The 22,707-nt window shown below is 44.6% G+C and overlaps 1 protein-coding gene across 3 annotated transcripts; it reads left to right on the plus strand.

The window, feature by feature from the left end:
- Positions 1–3,055: 3,055 nt before the first annotated feature.
- On the plus strand, positions 3,056–22,161 carry LOC104979851 (zinc finger protein 177-like). Of its 3 annotated transcripts, XM_010828397.1 has the most exons (7): positions 3,056–3,272; positions 5,039–5,112; positions 12,396–12,484; positions 13,095–13,221; positions 14,646–14,729; positions 15,866–15,948; positions 16,680–22,161. In XM_010828397.1, the coding sequence occupies exons 3-7, from the start codon at positions 12,452–12,454 to the stop codon at positions 16,800–16,802; spliced, it is 450 nt and encodes a 149-aa protein (XP_010826699.1). In that variant the 5' UTR covers positions 3,056–3,272; positions 5,039–5,112; positions 12,396–12,451; the 3' UTR covers positions 16,803–22,161. The 3 variants fall into 3 exon arrangements, with proteins under 3 accessions (XP_010826699.1, XP_010826702.1, XP_010826700.1); XM_010828400.1 differs by lacking the exon at positions 5,039–5,112; XM_010828398.1 differs by lacking the exons at positions 3,056–3,272; positions 5,039–5,112 and adding an exon at positions 7,918–7,953.
- Positions 22,162–22,707: the final 546 nt, after the last annotated feature.

The following is a 22,707-nucleotide window of genomic DNA, read 5'->3' on the forward strand; positions in this document are numbered from 1 at the left end:
GTCAACTCTTCGCATGAGGTGGCCAAAGTACTGGAGTTTCAGCTTTAGCATCATTCCTTCCAAAGAAATCGCAGGGCTGATCTCCTTCAGAATGGACTGGTTGGATCTCCTTGCAGTCCAAGGGACTCTCAAGAGTCTTCTCCAACTTTATAACATAGGAATTAAGAAAGCTTTAACATTTGTATTTCTCTTCATCCCTCATAAGGGGAAAAATAAAGGAATGCATATTTGTTGGGCGTCTACTTTATCAGGCGAATATCAATATACATCTTTGATTTAAATCAGACCATGTCCCTCAACTCTCAGAACTCCCCCAAGCAATCAAATGGGGAATTAAACTAAAACTTAGATGTATATAACTATAGTGTCTACAATTTGGAAAACTCAGCAGGGGCCACAGGACTGGAAAAGGTCAGTTTTCATTCCAAACCTAAAAAAGGCCATGCCAAATGATACTCAAACTACTGTACTGCTGCTGCTGCTAAGTCACTTCAGTCGTGTCCGACTCTGTGTGACCCCATAGACGGCAGCCCACCAGGCTCCCTTGTCCCTGGGATTCTCTAGGCAAAAACACTGGAGTGGGTTGCCATTTCCTTTTCCAATGCATGAAAGTGAAAAATGAAAGTGAAGTCGCTTAGTAGCGTCAGACTCTTAGCGACCCCATGGACTGCAGCCTACCAGGCTCCTCTGTCCACGGGGTTTTCCAGGCAAGAGCACTGGAGTGGGGTGCCATCGCCTTCTCCAACTACTGTACCGTTGTGCTCATTTCACATGCTAGCCAGGTAATGCTCAAAATCCTTCAAGCTAGGCTCCAGCAGTACGTGAACTGGGAACTTCCAGACGTAGAAGCTGGATTCAGAAAGGGCAGAGGGACCAGAGATCAAACTGCCAACATCTGTTGGGTCATATAAAAAGCAAGGGAATTCCAGAAAAACATCTACTTCTGCTTCATTGACTAAAGCCTTTGATTGCATGGATCACAGCTAATGGGAAATTCTTAAAGAGATGGGAATACCAGACCACCTTACCTGCTTCCTGAGAAACCTGTATGCAGGTCAAGAAGCAACAGATGGAATTGAACATAGAACAATGGTCTGGTTCAAAATCAGAAAAGGAGTATGACAAGGCTGTATATTGTCACCCTACTTTTTAAACTTACATGCAGAGTACATTATGCAAAATGCTGGGCTGGATGAATCACAAGCTAGGATCAAGACTGCTGGGAGAAATATCAATAACCTCAGATATGCAGATGACACCACTCTAATAGAAAGTGAAGAGAAACTTAAGAGCCTCTTGATGATGGTGCAAGAGGACAGTGAAAATGCTGGCTTGAAACTGAATATTCAAAAAACTAAGATCATGGTAATCAGTTCCATCACTTCATGGCAAATAAGATGGGGAAAAGTGATGACTCCAAAATCACTGTGGGCAGTGACTGCAGCTATAAAACTGAAAGACACTTGCTCCTTGAAAGAAAAGCTATGATGAACCTAGATAGTGTAAAAAGCAGAGATGTCACTTGGCCTACAAAGGTATCATCAAAGCTATGGTACAGATGTGACAGGTGGACCATAAAGAAAGCCGAGCACTGAAGAATTGATGCTTTTGAACTGTGGTGCTGGAGAAGATTCTTGAGAGTCCCTTGGACAGCAAGGCGATTAAACCAGTCAATCCTAAAGGAAATCAACCCTGAATATTCATGGGAAGGACTGATTGCTGAAGTTCCAATATTTTGGCCACCTGATGCAAAGAGCTAACTCATTGGAAAAGACCCTGATACTGGGAAATATTGAGGGCAGGAGGAGAAGGGGTCAACAGAGGATGAGAGGGATGGGTGGCATCACCAATTCAATGGACAAACTCCAGTGAGATAGTGAAGGAAAGGGAAGCCTGGCGTGCTGCCAGTCCATGGGGTTGCAAAGAGTCAGATACGACTAGCGACTGAACAAGTCTCAAGATTAATATACAAATGTAAGACAAATTCTTCCCAGGTGCCGCTAGTAGTAAAGAAACCAGCTGCCAACGCAGGAGACTTAAGAGTTGCGGGTTCGATCCCTGAGTGGGGACGATCCCCTGGCTGAGGGCATGGCAATCCACTCCAGTATTCTTGCCTGGAGAATCTCGTGGAGAGAGGAGCCTGACGGGCTACAGTCCCTAGGGTCGTAACGAATCGGACACTATTGAAGTTACTTAACACACAGGTTCAAAGATAATAATAGAAATAAAAAACTGAAGAGGGTTGCATTAGTTATCCACTGCTGCATAACAAACCACCGGCAAACTTAGTATCCCTTTGTGAAAGGAGGTACTAAGGAGTTGCTAGAGCTGGGAGAAAAGCGTTCTCAGAGACTCCCACAGCCTGGCGGCTCCCAGGTGTGCACGAGGACCGGTCCAACCGACTTCAGGGGCCCTGGTTCCCCGGCTCCGCCCGAGCCTCCCGCCTGGCCCCGCCCCCAAGATCCCTATTGGAGCCTGCCCCGCGGGGCCCAACGGCTCCAGTGAGAGGATACTGGGACTCCCCGGCCCCAAGGCTAGAAGATGCTGTGGTCGCCGTTCTCGCCGCCTCAGGTGCTACTAGGTCGCCCCCCGAGTCTTCCCCCTTCTAAGGAAATGGAGTGGGCGTCCCTAGAGCGGCCATCCTTATCGAAACCGCGCCACTGTTTTCCTAGCGATCTGCCTCCAGCACCGAGGAGCAGATCCGTGTGCGGCCCCGCCTCTTGGCGGGCGGGGACTCGGCGAGGGCGAGGAGAAGGTGCTTGTAGGGTGGGGTCTTGGTAAGGGCCTGGAGATGGGGCTCCGAAGGCAGGTGACAGTGCTCACGGAGCGGGGTCTTGAGAAGGGCGGGAAGATGAACCTGTGGGTACGAGGTCTCGGCGGGGGCAGGGGCGTAGGATCCAAGGGGCCGGGTCTGGGCGCGGAGACCGGGCTCAGAGGGGCGGGGTCTCGGCGTGGTTGTGGAATCCTGGGAGGCGGGGCATAGGGGGGCGGGGCGTGGAACTCCAAAGGGCGGGGTCTGAAAGAGGGTGTGGCCTTATGCCTCCGGAGGCGGGGATTCGAGCGACTGGGAATCCAGCTGGCGTTGACCTTCGTCCTCGTGTCCTTCGGTTCTCGTGATCTGGCCGTTTCGTCCGTTTTTCCAGCGAGAGGCGCCGGTGAAAAAATTTTTTTTGTGTGCCGGTGAAATTTAATCAAGGAGTCCCTTTCTGCCGGCCTTGTACAAGAGAATTTTACTTATACAAGAGACTTTTGCTTTCGTGAGCGGCATTGAGGTGAGGTTAAGATAAACTCTTTTTCAACTTTTATTTGTTTGACAAATTCGTTTGGGAAAATAATTTCAGGATTCTAGGGTGAGTGTAAATAAGCAAGTGTAATAAAAGGCGAAGGAGGAAAAGTGAAAACGTAAATACAGGTCTTAAAGATTATTCAGCTCTTTACATCCAGTCAGCTCCAACTTTCCTCCAGCGGCTATGATTGCTGCTGAGTTTAAAAATATAGGGATCTCTTAATATTGATATTATTAAAAGGGATTTTGGTGTCGTATATTTGTAGTGAAAGCTTGACAAGAACCCAAAGTGAAATACATGCGATTGTATTTCATAAAAACAAAAGGGTTCTTAAGTAAATGGGAGGAAGCAGCTTTCCTAATATTAGTAGAAGAAAATTGAATTTAGTAGCCTTAAACGAGATGTGTTTTGACCAAGTGAGTTTTTTATTTTTTCAGTGAAGTTAAAAACTCATGGGTGAGAAATTGGAGGAAGAATGATTCTGGAGGAAATTCAGCAACATGGGTTCCTTGTTTCTGAAAATACTTCTCATACCTTATTGTTCAGTCACTAAGTTGTGTCTGACTCTGCGACCCCATTGCCTGCCTTACCTTTTCTTAAATAACACGAGTGGTTTGTATTGCGGACAGGCATTTAAATTAATTCCAGTGTTAATATTTGTACTGTATCTATTATTGGATGTGTGCACCTTCTTAGTCTAGCTGTAACTGAACATTGTCCAGGGCACTCAAGAAAACTTGCTGAGTGTGAGCCAAACCTAAGTCAATGCATGGGCACCAGAAAAATAAAAAATGCACAGTGCTGTCTCCACCAAGTAGGCTATTTAGAGGAGAAACTGATGTGAAACTGATATGAGGGCCTATAATGGACAGATGAGCTTAATTGTATGGACAAGCAGGGAAGGAGGCTTGATATTAGGAGGCACTGATATTTAAGAACTGAAAAAGATAAGTAGGACAGAGCTGGGCAGAGGCTGTGGAAGAAGGGGGTCTGAGAGGTGGAAGAAAGTTCAGAATCCCAGAAGCAGGACAGAGCCTGGTGTATTGCTTGAATGAAGGAAAGAGAGACCTGACCTGGAAGGGCAGAGAGTGATGAGAAAAGAAGGGGCAGTGTTGCCTGAAATGTGGGTTCACCTCTTGGTGGGCATCTAGCCAAATGACATAACCAAGCCAAAGAGCAGGAGAGGTAAGGATTTATTACTTACGGCAAGTAAAGAGGACACTGGGATTTTTCCCAAAGCAATGACTCCTTGAACAGCAAAATTGGGGTAGTTTTAAGCTAAGGGTACATTCATACTCATGAAGGGGGTTGAGCAGAAGAGAACTCAGCATGGAATTGGGGTAGAGGTTGCCATTTGTCCTTATGCAATTTTTAACACTTTAGTTGTCTTCCATCTGTAGTTGTTTGTGGCTGCAATCTCATGCCTGCTACTTTCTGGATAAGAGTTCTAACCGTAGAGAGAGGCGAGAAGGAATCATTTTTGGTGTATGTAGAAAGGGGAAGTGAATATTTCTAAAAGAAAGGGGAAGTGAATATTTCTAAAAGAAACAGTGCTGTGCTTTTCAGAGTAAATATTGCAGTTTAAAACAGAAACAAAGTGAAAATGTTACATGCCCTGTATCTTTTGTTCTATGCCAAGTTGAAACGTCATTTTGCATGGTACTGTTATTTTTTAAATTTTTAAAAAATAAAGATGAAAATCTATTTGTTTATTTTTAATAGTTTATTTATGTATTATTTGGCTGCACCAGGTCTTAGTTGAAGCATACGGGATATAGTTCCCCCGACCAGGAGCAGAATTCAGACTTCTCTGGAGGCTCAGACGGTAAAGCATCTGCCTACGATGCGGGAGACCTGGGTTCGATCCCTGGGTGGGAAAGATCCTCTGGAGAAGGAGATGGCAACCCATTCCAGTATTCATTCTTGCCTGGTAAATCCCATGGGAGGAGCCTGGTAGGCTACAGTCCATGGGGTCGCAGAGTCCATGGGGTCGCAGAGTCGGACACGACTGAGCCACTTCACTTCATTGATAACACCGAATCTTAGCCACTGGACCACCACGAAAGTCCCTAGTGTTATTTTCTTTAAACAATTAGTCAAAACACATTTTATTTCAGCTAAGCTTGCCTGGTGGCTCAGACAGTAAAGAATCTGCCAGCAATGCAGGACATGTGGGTTTGATCCCTGGATTGGGAAGATCCCCTGGAGGAGGAATGGCAACCCATTCCAGTATTCCTGCCTGGAGAATTCCATGGACAGAGGAGCCTGGCGGGCTACAGTCCATGGGGTCGCAAAGAGTTGGACACAACTGAGGGACTAACACTTTCACTTTTCACAACTTCCATAAAGTAGGAATAGTAGAGGGAATATATTATTGAAATAAACTGAATATGAAAAAATTTAAGTAATTCAGGAAACTGTAGAGTAAAAATATCAACATTTCCCTTCATATTTCCCCTGCCAAATGCCCATGAAACAGTGTTGTGCTCTTCTCCAGAGGGTCCCAGTGTTACCTATCTCAGTAGGCCTTTGCAGTTTGTTTTACAAATTGTAGTAAATGATATATAAGATAAAATTTTCCTTTTAAATTTTTTTAAGTTTTTTTTTTTTTTTTACGTAAACCATTTTTAAAGTCTTTATTGAATTTGTTACAGTATTGCTTCTGTCTTTTGGCCCCAAGTCATATGGGATCTTATTAGCTCCTACCCAGGGATCCAGCCCTCACCCCCTGCATTGGAAGGTGAAGTCTTAATTGCTGGACAAGCAGGGAAATCCCAGTTTTTAACCTTTTTTGAGGGTACTTTTCAGTAGCATTAAGTATATTCACATTGTTGTGCAGTCAGCACCACCATCCATCTCCAGAACGTTTTCATTTTCCCAAATGGAAACTGTACCCATTAAACAGTAACTCCCTGCTTTCTTTCTCTGTGGAGTTGACCCTTAGCTACATACCTCAGATAAGTGGGATCATCTGATATCCATCCTTTTGTGTCCAGCTTATTTCACTTAATATTTTCAAAATTCTTCCATGTTGTAGCATTTGTCAGAATTTCATTCCTTTATAAGGCTGAATGGCTTCCCTGATAACTCAGTTGGTAAAGAATCCACCTGCAATGCAGGAGACCCCAGTTCAATTCCTGGGTAGGGAAGATCCACTGGAGAAGGGATAGGCTACCCACTTCAGTATTGTTGGGCTTCCCTTGTGGCTCAGCTGGTAAAGAATCTGCCTGTAATGTGGGAGACTTGGGTTCAGTCCCTGGGTTGGGAAGATCCCCTGTGCTGAGGTCCAGTCCCGGTGGATCCAGGGAATTCGAAGTGGGGACCGCGTCGGCGATCAGAAAGCTTCAGCTTATTTAAATGTAATTAAAGATATAAAGAGTGGTTAAGGATAGCTCAGTGAGGAAATTCAGTGGAGAAAAGAGGCTGAATAATTCAGCCAGAAGGTGAGAGAAAGAATGACATAGGGAGACCAAGTTTCGGTGAACAAGGCCCACACTTTATTTTCCAAAATAGTTTTTATACCTTAAGTTATGCATAGAGGATAATGGGGGAAGGGGTAGAGTCATGCAAGGACAGCAGTTCCTGATCCTAATCGAAGCCAGGCTTTCAAACTTATCATACGCAAAAGTTTAGGTGATTTACATCATTTTCTGGCCAGGAGGCCTGTTAAACATTTTAAGAAACTTATTTTTCTCTAAAGGTGATTATTCTAAAGTCAGGCGCCAGCCTCCAAAAAAGCATTGGATAAAGTTGCATTCCTATAGGGCAAAGGTGAGGTGGGCTCAATCAAGAAAAGAATTAACTCAAGGGTCCAAGGTTACAAACATTGAGGCTACTACTTACATTTCTATACACCCATTATATCAATCAATACACCGCCAAGGACACAGTAGGTAAGGGTTATGGAGACTTAGCAGCAAACATTGGCCCAACAAGTGAAAAACCCTTCACCAATACAGTTTCTAATCAATCTTTTAACTACTCAAAGGAATCTGTGTTTAGACAGTTTAGAACATCTCCTGCCTCTCACAGTTGGGAGGCTCTGAACAATCACATGTAGCCGGAAAAACCTATTCAGGCAGGCTAGAGGATTTCCAAAGGAGTTTGTAGGTTGAAACACTGTCACAGCCGGGAATTATTAACTGGAGCTGTAAGCTAACTCTTTTTTCAGAGAGAGGTAGTGGGGGACAGTCCCCCGTAAAGTCAGAGGTGTAGGTGAAAGCACAAAGCAGAAAGTAGGCAGACTCTGGTTTTGGGGGTAGATGCTCGAGAATTTCCAGAGGGACTCCTGAGGCTCAATCCCGCCTTTGCATATGCGAGCCTCCTTCCTCATGACCTTTGCCATGGGCGGAGTTCCTCACGCTGGCTCCCGGCAGTGATAGAATTCTAGTTGAACTATTCCAGATCCTGAAAGATGATGCTATGGAAAGTGCTGCACTCAATATGCAATATGCCGGCTCCTGGCACCCTGGAGAAGGGAAGAGGTTCCTACTCCAGTATTCTGGCCTAGAGAATTCCATGGGGTTGCAAAGAGTTGGACACGACTGAGCGACTTTTACTTTTCATATTCCACAGACAGAAAAGCCTGGCGGGCTACAGTCCATGGGGTCACAAAGAATTGGACACGACTGAGCGACTAACACACAAGGCTGAATAATATTCAATTGTACGTATACACATGTTGCTTATCCATTCATCTGTTGATGGACATGAGGGCTTTTTCTACCTTTCCTCTATTGTGAATGATGCAGCTATGAATATTCATGTGCACATATCTGTGTGGTCTCTGTTTTCAGTTCTTTTGGATGTGTATACTATTGCTGGGTATACAGATCCAAAAGAATGGAAAAACTCGAATTGCTGGGTCTGTGTTAAGGTAGTTCTGTAATTCGGTTTTTGAGGAACCGTTACACTTTTCAACAGTAGCTGCACATTTCATACTCCTACCAGCAATGCATAAGTGTTCCAGTTTCTCCACATTCTCTTCAACAATTGTTAGTTTTTTTTCTTTTGATAAGAGCCATCCTACTGTGTATGAAGTGATGTCTCGTAATTTATTTATTTTTTTGCCCCACCAGCCTGTGGGATCTTAGTTCCCTGACCTGGAATCCAACCCACGCCCTCTGGAAGCGTGGAGTCTTAACCACCGGATTGCCAGGAAAGTCCCTCAATATGGTTCATGTTTGCATTTCCCTAATGATTAGTGATGTCAAGCATCTTTTTGTGTGCTTATTGGCCATTTATGTATTTTCTTTGGAGAAGTATTCATTGAAGGCTTTTTCCTCACAGTCATTTTTAACACGTACATATATTTTATAAGCTTCCCAGTGGTAAGAATACACCTGCAGTGCAGGAGTTGCAGGTTTGCAATGCAGGAGACTTGGGTTTGATCCCTGGATTGGGAAGGTCCCCTGGAGGAGGGAATGGCAACCCACTCCAGTATTCCTGTCTGGAGAATTCCATGGACAGAGGAGCCTGGTGGGCTATAGTCCTTGGGGTCCAAGGAATTGGACGTGGCTGAGCCACTGAGCATATACATATATTATAGATTATGTAAACGTATTGAATACTTCAAGATCTATGTCAGTTTTTTGGTTTTAAAGGCCATAATCATATCCCACATACAAATATCTGGTCATTCTTTAGCCCCTTGCTATACTCCAATGGATATTTTGGTTTGTTCCAGTTTTTACCCATTATAAACAGTTTGTACAATAGTAAACAAGCTTGAATACACATACACATCTATTTATCTGACTATATCTGCACAGTTGCCAAGGTTTCTCTTAGCTACAGTCCTGCAAGTTGCTAGTTGAAGGCATGGGGATATTTAAAATTTTTATACACATAAATTCGAATTATCCCCAGCACAGTCCCAACTACCACGGGCCCCTGGTCATCTTTGTCATCTGTGGCAAAGAATTTTTTCTACTGGGTACTGAGGGCAGGTGGCTGCCTGAACCTGGAGCCCAGATAAGACATCCCTGGGGCACTTCCCTGGTGGTCGAAAATTGCTAAGACTCCATGCTTCCAACCCAGGAGGTCCGGGTTTGATCCCTGGTCAGGGAACTAGACCCCACATGCTATAACTTAGAGCTAGCGTAGGCCCTCTCCCACTTCCCTCAAAAAGAGACATCCCCTGAAGCCCTCTCTCAGCCTGCTGGTCCACCACATTTTGAAATTATTCTCTCCAACCCCTGTCACTCCCACAAGCCTGAGAATAGGCCTTGATATCCCTCTTGCAAAAACAAAAAACAACAAAAAAAATCCCCTCTGCTGTATCAAACCTCTCTCTGAGGGAGTCTGCCTTGTAGGGGTGGCCCTGCCCCAAGAGGAAATTTCCTTTACCTTCCTGAAACCTCCAGCTGACAACAGCCCCCTCCTCTTTTGCCAAGGAGTGGGGAGAGCATAGTCAGAGTGAATAAACGCCCCTCACCCTCTGTCCTCCCAAGTTCACTAGTGCCTGAGCTTTCTGGGATGTGTGTGTAGTGTGTATGCTCAGTTGTGTCTGACTCTGCGACCCCACGGACTGTAGCCTGCCAGGCTCCCCTGTCCATGGGATTCTTCAGGCAAGAACCTTGGAGTGGGTTGCCATTACCTTCTCCAGGGGATCTTCCCAACCCAGAGACTGAACCCAAGTCTCTTGCATCTCTGGATTCTTTACCACTGTGCCACCTGGGATAACCCTTTTAAATTTGATGGGAAAATATGCTATTTGTTAAATCTGTAAAATACAGTATGCATATGTGTGTGTAAAGTATATATGATATATACATATTAATTTTCACATGTTATACAAAATACATATATTTTTGCCTCTGCAAAACCTCACCTTGAACAAACTTGCTTCTCCTCCATCTTTCCCTCTCAAGTAGTGGTCATCTCTTAGCCAGTGTGCTAATATTGTAAGGAGAGGCTTGCTCTAGGCTGAAACCTCCCATCCTAGGGTCAGGCTCTTTTTTTCTTTTTGGCTGCACAATGCAGCATATGGGATTTTCGTTCCCAAACAGGGATTGAACTTGTGCCCCCTGCATTGGAAGTTTGGAGTCTTAACCACAGGGCTGCCAGGGAAATCCCAGGTCAGGCTTTCTTTGATAGGAAAGAATAAACAAAGCTGAGAAGTGGGATGACTGGTGGGGTGGTAGGGTAGTTTGTTAGGGTGGATAGCTGGTTTCCAGGTTCACGGGTGGGTCAAAGTTCAATGACCCAGGAGACTTGGGGGTTGGGGGGTGGGGAGAAGCCTGACTGAAGCTTGGTAAAGTTTTGTCCAGGCTGTTCAAGGGGGACAGACAGTTCAGCTACTCATTCACAAGACAGATATTGGGAATTCGGATAGCCTCTGCCTGGCCTTGTCCTAGGTAAACAGAGGGGTCATCCTTGGGTCTACCTGAGTTGTATGGGGAAGGGTGTTTCATTTCAGGGCACAAGGGGTTGGAGGGGCGGTTCTTACCCATCACTGTTTTCTAGGATCACAGGGCTCAGGTATAAAGTTCAGTTGTTGGGAATTCTCTGGTTGTTCAGTGGTTAGGACTCAGCGCTTTCACTGCTGGGGCCCAGGTTCAATCTCTGGTCGGGGAACTAAGATCTGCAAGCTGTGCCTTCCTCCCTTCCCCAACTCCAAAAGTTCAACATTGTGAATATAAAGGATCCAGTGGTCCTTCCTTGGTTTCTTTACCTTCTCCCGTTGGCTGAAGGTCTCCCGCAGCTCCGCTTCTACCCCAGTTGAATTCCCTAGCAAATTCTTTGGTCTTTCCTCTGATACATATACCATACTAATGACTTAGAATAGTCTGCTGCTCCTGGCCTCTGCCAAGGCGTTCTGGGCCCTGCCACTGCTGCTTACCAGCCCACTGCTTCTATTTCTGCCGTCTCCAGTTCTGTCCTGTGAACAGCAGTAAATATGATCTTAAAAAAATAAAAACAGGAACAGAACACTCTTGGTGCCTAATTCTTCTGCTAAGCTAGTCATGGGGTATAAATCCACATGTCCCTTTGCCCTGGTCTTTTATTATTATTTATTTACTTTTGGCTGCACTGGGTCTCTGTTGCTGCGGGTGCATTTCTCTAGTTGGGGGTGAGTGGTGGGGCGGGGTCGCGGGGTGGCTACTCTGTTACGTTGCATGGGCATCTCATTGCCGTGGCTTCTCTTGTTGCGGAGCGTGGGCTTAGTTGCCCTGCAGCGTGTGGAATCTTCCTGGACCAGAGATCAAACCCGTGTCCCCTGTGTTGGCAGGAGGACTCTTAACCACTGGACTACCAAGGTAGTCCATCCTTTGCCTTGTCTTGACTCAGCTCCTGGTCCCTCTGCTCCTTCAGTTTTCCTCCCTAGACACTCCAGTCACCAAGCTCCAGCCACTCCCACACGGGCTTTCTTCCCCCTTGAGTCCCCTCCCAGAGCTAGTTCGTGCCCTGGCCAGTATTTTGAGACCCTCTTCCTCTAGGGCTTCCAAAGGCCAGGACGAGGTGAGAGTGGAGCCCCAGGAGCCCCTGCGTTCCAGGATCAATGCTTTTTAGGGTTTTGGATATTTGGGGGATAATATTGTATTATTCTTGCTTCCTTCCTTCTCCCCTCCCTCCCATCTTTTTTTTTTTTTTTTGGCTGTGCCTTACCAAGGATAGAACCCTGGCCCCCTGCACTGGGGGTACAGGGTCTTAACCCCTGGACTACCAGGGACATCCTGTTCCTTTTTCTTTCTTTTTTTTCCCCCTTGCCAAGTGGCTTGTGGGATCTTAGTTCCCCCACCAGGGATTCAACCTGGGCCCTTGGCAGTAAAAGCCTGGAGTCCTAGCCACTGGATTGCCAGGGCATTCCCCTCCTTGTTTTTGCTTTATAAACTTGGACAATCGACTTGCAAAACTGTTCTGAAACTTGATTACCCGCAATAGTCACGGGAGATTACTAAGCTTCCCCTGGGTGGCAAGGTCCACAGGCCTCTTTTCTAATTGTGAGAGAGACAGGGCCTCCCTGGCCTTTTAGGAAACCTGCCTGAAGGCAGGTGGGCGGGCTTGCCTTTGCTTCATTCAGGGTCATGTGAAGCAGTGTCCAGGCTTGGGTGGAGTGGAATCTAGGCTTGGCCTGTTTCTCACAGCATCTCCCTTGTCCTCCAGCTGTACCTGCTCAGGATCCCACCTGTCACCAGCAGGGGAACGTGGAGGAGGAAGCAATGGCTGCAGAGCTGCCAACAGCCTGGTCAGAGGTAACTGGAAATCCCCTTCCATCCAACATGGCATCTCCCTTCCTTGAGGGTGGGTGGCCTGGAGCCTCAAATCCCACTGGGACTTGTCCCTACTCTTCCTCTAATGGTGGTGAAGGAGCTTCCCAAAGAATGCTGGCATTGCCTCAGTATTTATGAACTTTTCTCAGTATAGTCACTTCTGGGCTGTGACAGAAAACCAAGAAAATCTATGAGACCACTTTGTCTCAGGAACTCTTGGGAACATCACTCATTCATTTATCTAAATTAAAAAAAAATTAAAATTTGTCACCATTTGTTTATTTAAAAATAATTTATATTGGAGTATAGTTGCTTTAACTCATTCATTTACCAAGTATTCTTCCAGGACCTTGGGGAGCTCAGGGCTGGGTGTTACCTGACTGAGGGGACCCAGGCAGGATGGGTTCACAGACTAGCTGGAGAGGAGTTCAAGTGTGTGTTGAAGAATTAACATATCGATGGGGCTACATGGGGCTGCTGAGGTCAAGTTCACCTTTCTGTCTGAACTTCCCAAGCCTCAGTCATCTGGCTCCATCTTCCTGATGCCCTGGCCTCATGGGACACTGATGGAGATGAGCCTGTGATGTTTCAGGACCCAGTAACCTTCGAGGAAGTGTCAGTGGACTTCTCCCAGGAGGAGTGGGCCCAGCTGGCCCCTGCTCAAAAAATTCTGTACCAAGACGTGATGCTGGAGAACTACAGGAACCTGACTTCTGTGGGTGAGTGTGGTTGGCCACCTCTCTTCGTTAGTAGATTTTGTTTTTCAGAGCTATCAGTGGTAGCTTACACGTCTGGGAGTTTACATGTCTGAAGTAAGGTCCTGGAGCAACACCCCCCCACATGTACACAATGGGCAGGATGTCATTCATAGTTTTTTTTTTTAAGCAGATTTATTATTTTTAAAAATTATTTATTTATTTTATTTTTTTTGCTGCACTGGGTCTTTGTTGCTATGTGTGGGTTTTCTCTAGTTTCAGCGAGTGGGGGCTACTCTTCATTGCAGTTCACAGGCTTCTCATTGTGGTGGCGTCTCTTGTTGCAGAGCACAGGCTCTAGGGTGCAAGGACTCAGTAGTTGTACTGAGTTGCCCCTCAGCATGTAGAATCTTCCTGGAGCAGGGATCAAACCCATGTCCCATGTGTTGGCAGGTGGCTTCTTATCCACTGTACCACCAGGGAAGTGCCATTCATAGGTTTTTGCTGCAAACCTTTCTCAAGCACCTGCTGTGTTGCAGGAACTATTCTTGCTCTTGGGAGGAGCATGTGGTCCATCCTTAAGAAATGATATTGTAGGGACTTCGCTGGCAGTCCAGTGATTAGGGCTCAACCCTTCCCCTCTGGAAGGGGAAAAGGTTTGATCCTTGGTTGGGGAACTAAGCTCCTGCAAGCTTTGCAGCATAGCCAAAAAAAAAAAAAAATTTTGACTGTGTAGAATGGGGGTGAGCACTCTTTTTGTTAAGCGGCCAGGGAGTAAATATTTTCAGCTCAGTGGACCCTGGGTCTCTGTTACAACTGCTGAATGCTGTCACTATGGTGCCGAAGCCACCGCAGATAGCATATAAACAAATAGTCAGGGCTGTGTTCCAATACAACTTGACTTACAGAAGCAGGTGGCTAGTGCCTGGGCTGCAGTCACTAGCCCCTAGTCTCCTGTCTTCCTTTTGAGAGTGAAGATTTATTCATTATATCAACCTGATTTTCTTCATGATCGGAAGCTTTCATGCCCCTTCTGTGTGTCTCTGAGCTTGGGTCTGAGGATCCCTGATCCCTGGAGGGCATGATGTGAGACAGAGTTTTGGGTCTTGGGTTATTATGTTGGGCTTCCCAGGTGCCTCAGTGGTGAAGAATCCACCTGCCAGTGCAGGAGATGTAGGTTTGATCCTGGTCTGGGAAGATCCCTGGAGAAGGAAATGGCAACCCACTCCACTATTCCTGCTTGGGAAATCCCATGGACAGAGAAGCCTGATGGGCAACAACCCATGGGGTCACAAGGAGTGGGACATGATTGAGTGACTGAACAACAACCATCATTATGTTACTACTCTTGGGGCCACACATGCTGAAACTGTTGGCCCTACTCTGGGCGGAGTTTCCGTGCCGACCCTGCACACCCCCCACCTCATGTGTATTTTCCCACGTGCCAGGGTATCATCTCCGCAAACCCCGCCTGCTCACCCAGGAGGAGCTGAGAACACGGAAGAGGAGACTTCTCCAAGACACCTGTGCAGGTGAGCCCTGGGGAAAAGGAGCCCCTTTATAGAGTTTCTCAAAGGTCATTTTTGTCTGAGAAATTGTGTCCAGCCACTTGGGGTGAATTTCCTCTAGAAACTTCTGCTTTCCTTCCTCTCCTTCCCTTCTCTCTTTTCTCTCCCACTTTTTTTTTTTAAATTGAAGTATAGCTGATTTACAATGTTGGATACATTTCAGATATACAGCAGAGTGATTCGGTCATACATACATGTTGTTTTAGTTGCTAAATCATGGCCACCTCTTTGTGACCCATGGACTTAGCCCACCAGCCATATGTGTATTAATATATATGTATACAGGGTATCCCTGGGGGCTCAGTGGTAGAGTTCTATCCCTGGGTTGGGAAAATCCCCTGGAGAAGGAAATGACAACCCACTCCAGTATTCTTGCCTGGGAAATCCCATGGACAGAGGAGCCTGTTGGGCTACATAGTCCATGGGGTTGCAAAGAGTTGGATATGACTTAGCGACTAAACAACAACAACATTTATGTATATATCTATATTCTTTTTTTTTGTTTGATTCTTTTCCATTGTAGGTTATTATAAGATTTGAACATAATTCTTGCTGTTTCTACCACTTTTGCTCTAAGAATAAGCTCTGCCCTGCTTTCTCTTTTTTTAAAATTCATTTTTATTGGAGTATAGTTGACTTACAATGCTGTTAGTTTTAGGTATTCAGCAGTACCTAACTAGTTATGCATACACATATATCCATTCTTTCTTAAGTCCTTTTCCCATATAGGCCATTACAGAGTACTGAGTACTGCTTCCTCTTTCCAGAACATTCCCAGGTGTGCTATTTTCCCATTTTCCCACTGTCCTCAAAGTGTATTTGCCCTCTTTTAGACTATTAGCAGTTGTCTCATTCTTAACAGAACTGTTCCCTGGTCCATCACTTGCCATTTTCACCCCTTGTTTGCATGCTTGTCAAATTCTCTACCTTGCTGAAATCCTAAGTCTGTCTTTAACTGCTGGTGTATTCTTCCCTGTCACATTGACTGAGAAGAGTCAGTATATGAAAGAAAAACTCCATGGGCCTCTGTTTGTTGTTTTATGTTATCTAACCATTTATTTCTCCATGAACTTAAACCTTTTTTCTTCTGATCATTTCAGACCAGAATTCTCAGCTTAAAACCAAAGAGACCACGGCTGAGAGGAATAAAGTGTGGGAAAAACCATTTACTGGCAGGAAAGGGGTAAGGCTCATGAGGGCTCATTGCTGGTTCTCTGCAGGAGGAAATTGCCATGAGACAGACAAGCAGCACAACCTGGGGAGACACGAGGGGCCAGTAGCCTTCACCTAAGATAAGTCATGTCTCAGGAGAGAGTCTAGGGTGCCATGAATTTGGGTAGTATCCTAAACTGATTTCAATAGTGATTCATAGAGAGATAGATCCCACAAGTAAGCAGGTCTGTATATATGACTTAGAATTGAATTTTTGTTTTACAAAACTATCAGAAAAAAAAAGTCAGTACATAATAAGTCTTATGAATGCAGCCATGATGGAGCCTTATGGTAGAGCATTCCCTGTATTTACCTGGTGGCTCAGATGGTAAAGAATCTGCCTGCAGTGCAGGTGACCCAGGTTCAGGACCTGGGTTGGGAACATCCCCTGGAGAAGGGAATGGCTCCCACTCCAGTATTCTTGCCTGGAGAATTCCATGGACAGAGGAGCCTGGCAGGGCTACAGTCCATGGGGTCACAAAGAGCTGGACCCGACTGTGCGACTAAACACTTTCACTTCATTATGTCTACTCAATTTGAACTCAGACAGGGCAGAAGCAGTGCACGTGCTCTGAAAATGGTAGCAATTTCTAAGGTAGGAATTTGATTTCTTTACACCACACACTTCCTATGGGGGAGAATTCCCATGAGTGCAATGAAAGTGAGAAAGCCTTTAGTTACTGCTTATCTCTTCATTGACAGGTACCAACTCAACCTAGAAAGAAGTCCCATGAACACAGTCTGTGTGGAAAAGCCATCAGAAGAAATCCTGACCTGACTACTAAGAGGAATTACACAGGTGTGAAACGTGATGAATGTACATAATGTAGGGAAGTATTTAGTTATCCTTCCTTCCTTGGGGTCCACGTGCGATCACATGCTGGTGAGAAAACCTACAAATGTTCTCAGTGTGGGAAGGCTTTCAGTTGCAACTCCTTTCTCGGGCCGAACGTGTTAACTCATCCTGGAGAGGAACTGTGTCTAAGTGTAGCTAGTGTGGACAGATCTTCAGCTCTACCTCGAGCCTTGCTGTACCCAAGAGGATGCACACTCGGGAGAAGCTGTATGAATGCAGTGACTGTGGGAAGGCCTTCGGCAGGAGCAGTGACCTGACAGTGCATAAGAGAGTACACACGGGAGAAATGCCACCAGTGCAGTGACTGCGGCAAAACCTCTAGCAGAAAGTTCTGATGGCACACGTGAGAACCCATACTGGGGAGAAGCCCTACCCATTCAGTGACTGCAGAAAAGCCTTCCATAAGAGCTCTAAGGCAACTGCCCACAAGAGGCTACATGCAAGAGGGAAGATGTAGCAGTGTCGGAAGCTTTCCAGTCATTCATCACGTAGGAAACACGTGAGGATGCACACTGAAGACAAGTCTGGGAGTGGAAGCAGAGAAAGGCTCATCGATCCCACAGGAGAGCAACTGTGAATAGCTTTGGTATGGGGGGAATCCTGCTGGGGCCTAAACTACTGCATAAGGAAATTCAGAGTGGCAGAGAAAACATATAAACGTGAAGAATGTGGGTTTGCTTTTATTAGGTCCTATCTTGAAGCTGGAAATCTAGCTCATTAATTTTCAGTCTGTGTTTTTGAATTTAAGCAGTTAAGGCCATAGATATCCTGCTAAATACCCCATTTGGCTACATTACATGTGTGTGTGCTCAGTCCTGAAGCTGTGTCTGACTCTTTGCCACCCTACGACTGTAGCCCTCCAGGCTCCTCTGTTCATGGGGTTTTCCAGGCAAAAATACTGGAGTGGATTGCTATCTCCAGGGGATCTTCCTGACTCAGGAATCAAACCTGCGTCTCCTGCATTGGCAGGTAGAGTCTTCACCACTGAGCCACCAGTTGAACTTGCACATGGGTTTTGAGCTAAGGTTTTTAAAACTTTGGTTTAGTTCTAAGTGTCATCTGATATATCTGTTAGACCTGTTTTAACTCAGTGTCACTTTACTTTTTAAGCCTATCAAAATACTACTTCACTTGAATTTCATCCAAACTCTTTCCTTCCCCCCAATCTTCTAATATCCCTATGTCTTCCATGGTTTGGTGGGACACCTGGTGGTTCCTCAGGTATGTCGTTTCCTCTGTAACAAGTTGGTAAATCCAACTTTGTCAGACTATAGGTTTTGTCCCTGGTGGTCTTTGGCTGATTTGTGTTGGGACAATAATGTGTAGTCACATTATTATTCTATTATATAGAATACACTCTACTAGTTATGAGAATATATTTAGATTCTTGTCTTCTAAAATGTTCCTAAAACACCCTTCTAAAATGTCTTCTAAGCTGTTTTCCTATCCATTGTTGATTTTTATTTATGGTGTCAGGTTTTGTTGTTCAGTCGCTAAGTCGAACATAATTTCTGTTCAAACTTGGGAGATGAACTCCAGGAAATGGAATTTTGTGCTAATAGTTGAACGACAGTTTTTTAAACATCTCTGTTCCCCTATTTCCAAGACCAAGAAAAGAAATCTTTAAATGTATTTTTCATGCAGACAGCTGTTTCTTTGAATCTCTCTCTGGAGAATGATGTTTAATTTTATAATTCTGTCTGAAAACTTACCTTGCATGTAAAATGCACCATTTTAAATGTACAGGTTGATGAAATTTGACCAGTGTGTAAACCCCTATAATCACCACCTGAATTAGGATATAAAACATTACCATCTTCCCAGAAAGAACAACATTGATTTTGCCCATCATTAAGAAAGCTGTAAACTGTGGAAACGAAAATGCTTTTGTGTTCCATAATAAAAGCAATTTGACAGGGAAAAAAAAATTCCCTGGTGGAAATTTCCAGCGGGTAGGACTCCATGCTTTACTGCAGGAGGTGCATGTTCTATCCCTATTTGGGGAACTTAAGATCCCGCAAGCTGCCTAGCGGCAAAAAACAACAAAAACCCTCAAAAAACAACATGACTTTAAGCCTGGCAGTGTAACCTGAGCAGACAGCCTAGAAGCATGTGTGATGTGCCTCATCACACATGCCCGCATCACACGACGTGATGTCCTTCTCAATGCCCTAATCAAGAGCTTTGCACACGACTCTAAACACCTTAAAGCAGTTGCGTTGGGGGTTAATTTGCAGGGCAGATTTACTGTTCTAGCTTAGGCCCGTCTGATGTATTTCTTTCTCAGCCCTTCAAAACAATAGGGTTTTAAAAAATTGTATATTTAAATTTATTTATTTGGCTGTGCCAAGTCTTCGTTGTGATACGTGTGATCAGGTTCCCCAGCCAGGGATCAAACCCAGGCTGCCTGCATAGGGAGCACAGAGTCTTAATCCCTGGACCATCAGGGTAAGTCCCCCCGCACACACACTAGTTTAACTCTTTGTATTTTGTGCATATTTCTAAACCTACACTTTAAGACAGAGGTCTGCAAACTTTTTTGGTAAATGGGGAGCTATTAAATATTTTTGATTTGGTGGGCCAGATGATCTCTGTTACAACTACTCAGCTCTACCATGTGGCACAAAAGTGGTCACAGAAAATACATAAATAAACAGGTGTGGCTGTGCACCATCAAAACTATACAAAAACAGAAGCCAGGCTGGCTTATCCTTATTTTAAGGCAGAAGTTGTATTAAGAAAGAGGAAAAGGAGACTCGTGCTTTCAAAAAGCACTGAACCTTATTGGCTTATTTATTATTAAAAAAACAAAACACATGGAGAACTTTGAAGTGTGGACACTGGATCCTCAATATGTAAGAAACTGGGAATTTCCTGACGGTCCAATCGTTAGGACTTGGCGCTTTCACTGCAGTGATTCCGCGTTCAGTCCCTGGTTGGGGAACTAAGATCCCACAAGCTGAGAGGACTGGCCAAAAGTTAAAAATATTAAAAAAAATTAATTTCGATGGACAAATGTAATCTTGAGGGAAAAGGGGAACTAGGAAATGCTGCTTCCAAAGTTCAGAGAACACACATTGTTGGTGGGACCCTAAAGTGGTGTTGGTCATAACAGAAAACTACTTGACCCCCAAGAGAAATCAAAAGCTGTTCAAAGACTTGTACACAAGTGTTCATAACATGTGTCATGATAGCCAGAAAGAGAAAACCCCAAATTTCCCTTTGGGGAATTGGAGAATGGATTAATAAAATATAGTTAACTATACAATGAAATATTATTTGGCCATACAAATAAATGAAGTTTTTTTTTTTTTCTTTCAATTTTTTAACTGTGCCATGCAGCATGTGGGATCTTAGTTCCCCAGCTGGGGATAGAACTTGTGCAGTGGAAGCTTGGTGTCTTAACCACTTGACCACCAGGGAAGTCACAGAAAGGAATGAACCTCGCCAAACATGCTCAGTGAATGAAACCAGTCACAAAGCACCACAGACTGTACTATCCCATTTATGTGACATATCCAGATTAGGCAGAGAAGCCATAGAAACATAGAGTAGGTCCATTTTTGCCTGGGCTGGTGGGGAGAACCCAGTGAACTGTGTAGGCATGAGGGATCTTACTGGGGTAATGGAAATGTTCTAAAACTGGTTCATGCTGATAGCTGCACAGTGTGATGAATGTGAACGTGGAGTCAGTCGTGTCTGACTCTTTGTGACCCCATGGACTGTAGCCTACCAGGCTCCTCTGTCCATGGGATTTTCCAGGCAATCGTACTGGAGTGGATTGCCATTTCCTTCTCCAAGGGATCTTCCCAACCCAGGGATCGAACCCGGGTCTCCCGCATTGTAGACAGACCACTAAAAATCATTTGAGCTGTACATTTCAAATGTGTGAGTTTTATAGTATGTAAGTGATACCCCACTAAAGTTGTTTTAAAAGGTTCTTCCAATGTGCATTCATTTTGGTAAACATAGCTACCGTCTTCATCATGGCAGGATAGACCCATAATACTATTTTGAAGTCATCTTGTAATTGTGGCATTCCTTGGAGAGGACAGTCACCGTCTGTTTTCTCAAATGCTGGCATTCAATTGTTAATGAATCTTTTTTAGATTGAATGAATGATCTAAAGAGGGCAACACTCTTTAACTCATTTATTGGGGTTCAGTTGGGGGTATTTATCTTGGCAGTGTCATCTTTTCTTTCAGGGTCTTCTTCCTTTTAACCCATAGTTTCCATGCTACACTTTTAATTTGATTCTTTTCCTTGTGTTATTTAGAAGTCTTTTTGGACTTTTTGTGAGAAACGGCATGGTTTTCTTTCCTAGAATACTTCACAGGGTATTTCTGGAGAAGACCTAGAGGTATATGTATCTTGCTGGTCCTCATAGAGTTCTCTTTGTTGAGCCTATTCATAGCAAATTGGATATACTCCTTCCTGTCTAATAACTGATGGGTAGATCGTTGGGGGGATTTCTACAGATAATCATATCTATATATACAGACAGATTTCATTTGCTCCTTTTAAATTCTTACCACTTTCTTATGCTCTTGTTGCTCTTATGCTCTCTGGCAGCGGCTTTTGAATTATATTGATTAGAAGGGGCCTTCTGCACCCTGGTCTTCTTCCTGATCTTAAAGGGCATTGTGTTCCTATCGTATCAAAGTGTTATCTGCTGTTACATTTTGGTGGATGACTTTATCAGGATGAGAAAGTTGCCTTCTCTTCCTAGGGCATTAGTGTTCTTTCTTATGAACAGGCATTGCATTTTTTTTTACAAAATCAAATGTCTGTTCTGCATCTCGTGAGATGATAGTATTTGTTCATTGATGTATTTCAAAACCCCTGGAACAAGGGTAGAACTCATAGCAGGCACTCAATAAGTATTTGTTGAATGAATGAATGAATACAGGTAGCTTTTTCTTTTGTTTTTTTAACATGTCTGTGTGGTAAATGAATTGACTCTTCTACTGTGCTATTAACCTTGGATTCCTGGGTAACTCTGCCCTCTCATATCTACCACACAGCACTGTTCCTAGTTTGCTAGCTAGGATTTTTGCATCTTTGAGTGACACCAAATTGCAAATTTTCCTTTGTCATGCTGTTCTTTTGTTGGGATATGCCAGCCTCATAAAGTTAGTTGGGGAAAGTCCCTCAAAGTCCATGCCTTCATTCACCAATTATCAACTTTTTTTTTGGACAACTGTTTTATGTTTTCTCTCCTTATGTATGTCCGACTTATTGTGATCCTATGGGCTGTATAGCCTGTCAGGCTTCTCTGTCCATGGGATTTTTCAGGCAAGAATACTGGAGTGGGTAGCCTTCCCTTCTCCAGGGGATCTTCCCCACCCAGGGATTGAACCCAGGTCTCCTGTGTTACAGGTAGATTCTTTACCATCTGAGCCACCAGGGAACCCCCCTTTCTTTTTTTAATGGGTGAGCCATTACAAACATAAGATTTCTTTAGCATTCATCCTAAGAACCAGGATATTGTCAAAAAATAAAAAGATCTTCCCTACTTCCAGGCTGATCGTTAGCCTGCCACAGTTTCATGGACGTTGGCCAGAGACACCAGATTTCTGGGTCAGAGACCAAGGGCTTTATTAACAATGCAGGAGGCAACAGATGCTTCACGTTCCTGTTGATTCTCCTGGACTCCCAAGTTGCACAGGGATGATGTAAAATGGCCCATGTGGATGCTACTCATGGAGTCAGTTTGTGTCACAGCTCAGGAACCCCAGCTCATTTTCTAATGAGCTGTAAACAAATCTGCCCCATCTTTGCCCGGGAGGGACTTTAACTTTAGGACACTGGACTGCAAACATACCTGCCCTCTGCTCCGAGGATGTCTGGTCTATAAACATCCTCAAGGACACA

Source organism: Bison bison, unplaced genomic scaffold (assembly GCF_000754665.1).
Source record: "Bison bison bison isolate TAMUID 2011002044 unplaced genomic scaffold, Bison_UMD1.0 scf7180017864492, whole genome shotgun sequence".
NCBI lineage: Eukaryota > Metazoa > Chordata > Mammalia > Artiodactyla > Bovidae > Bison > Bison bison.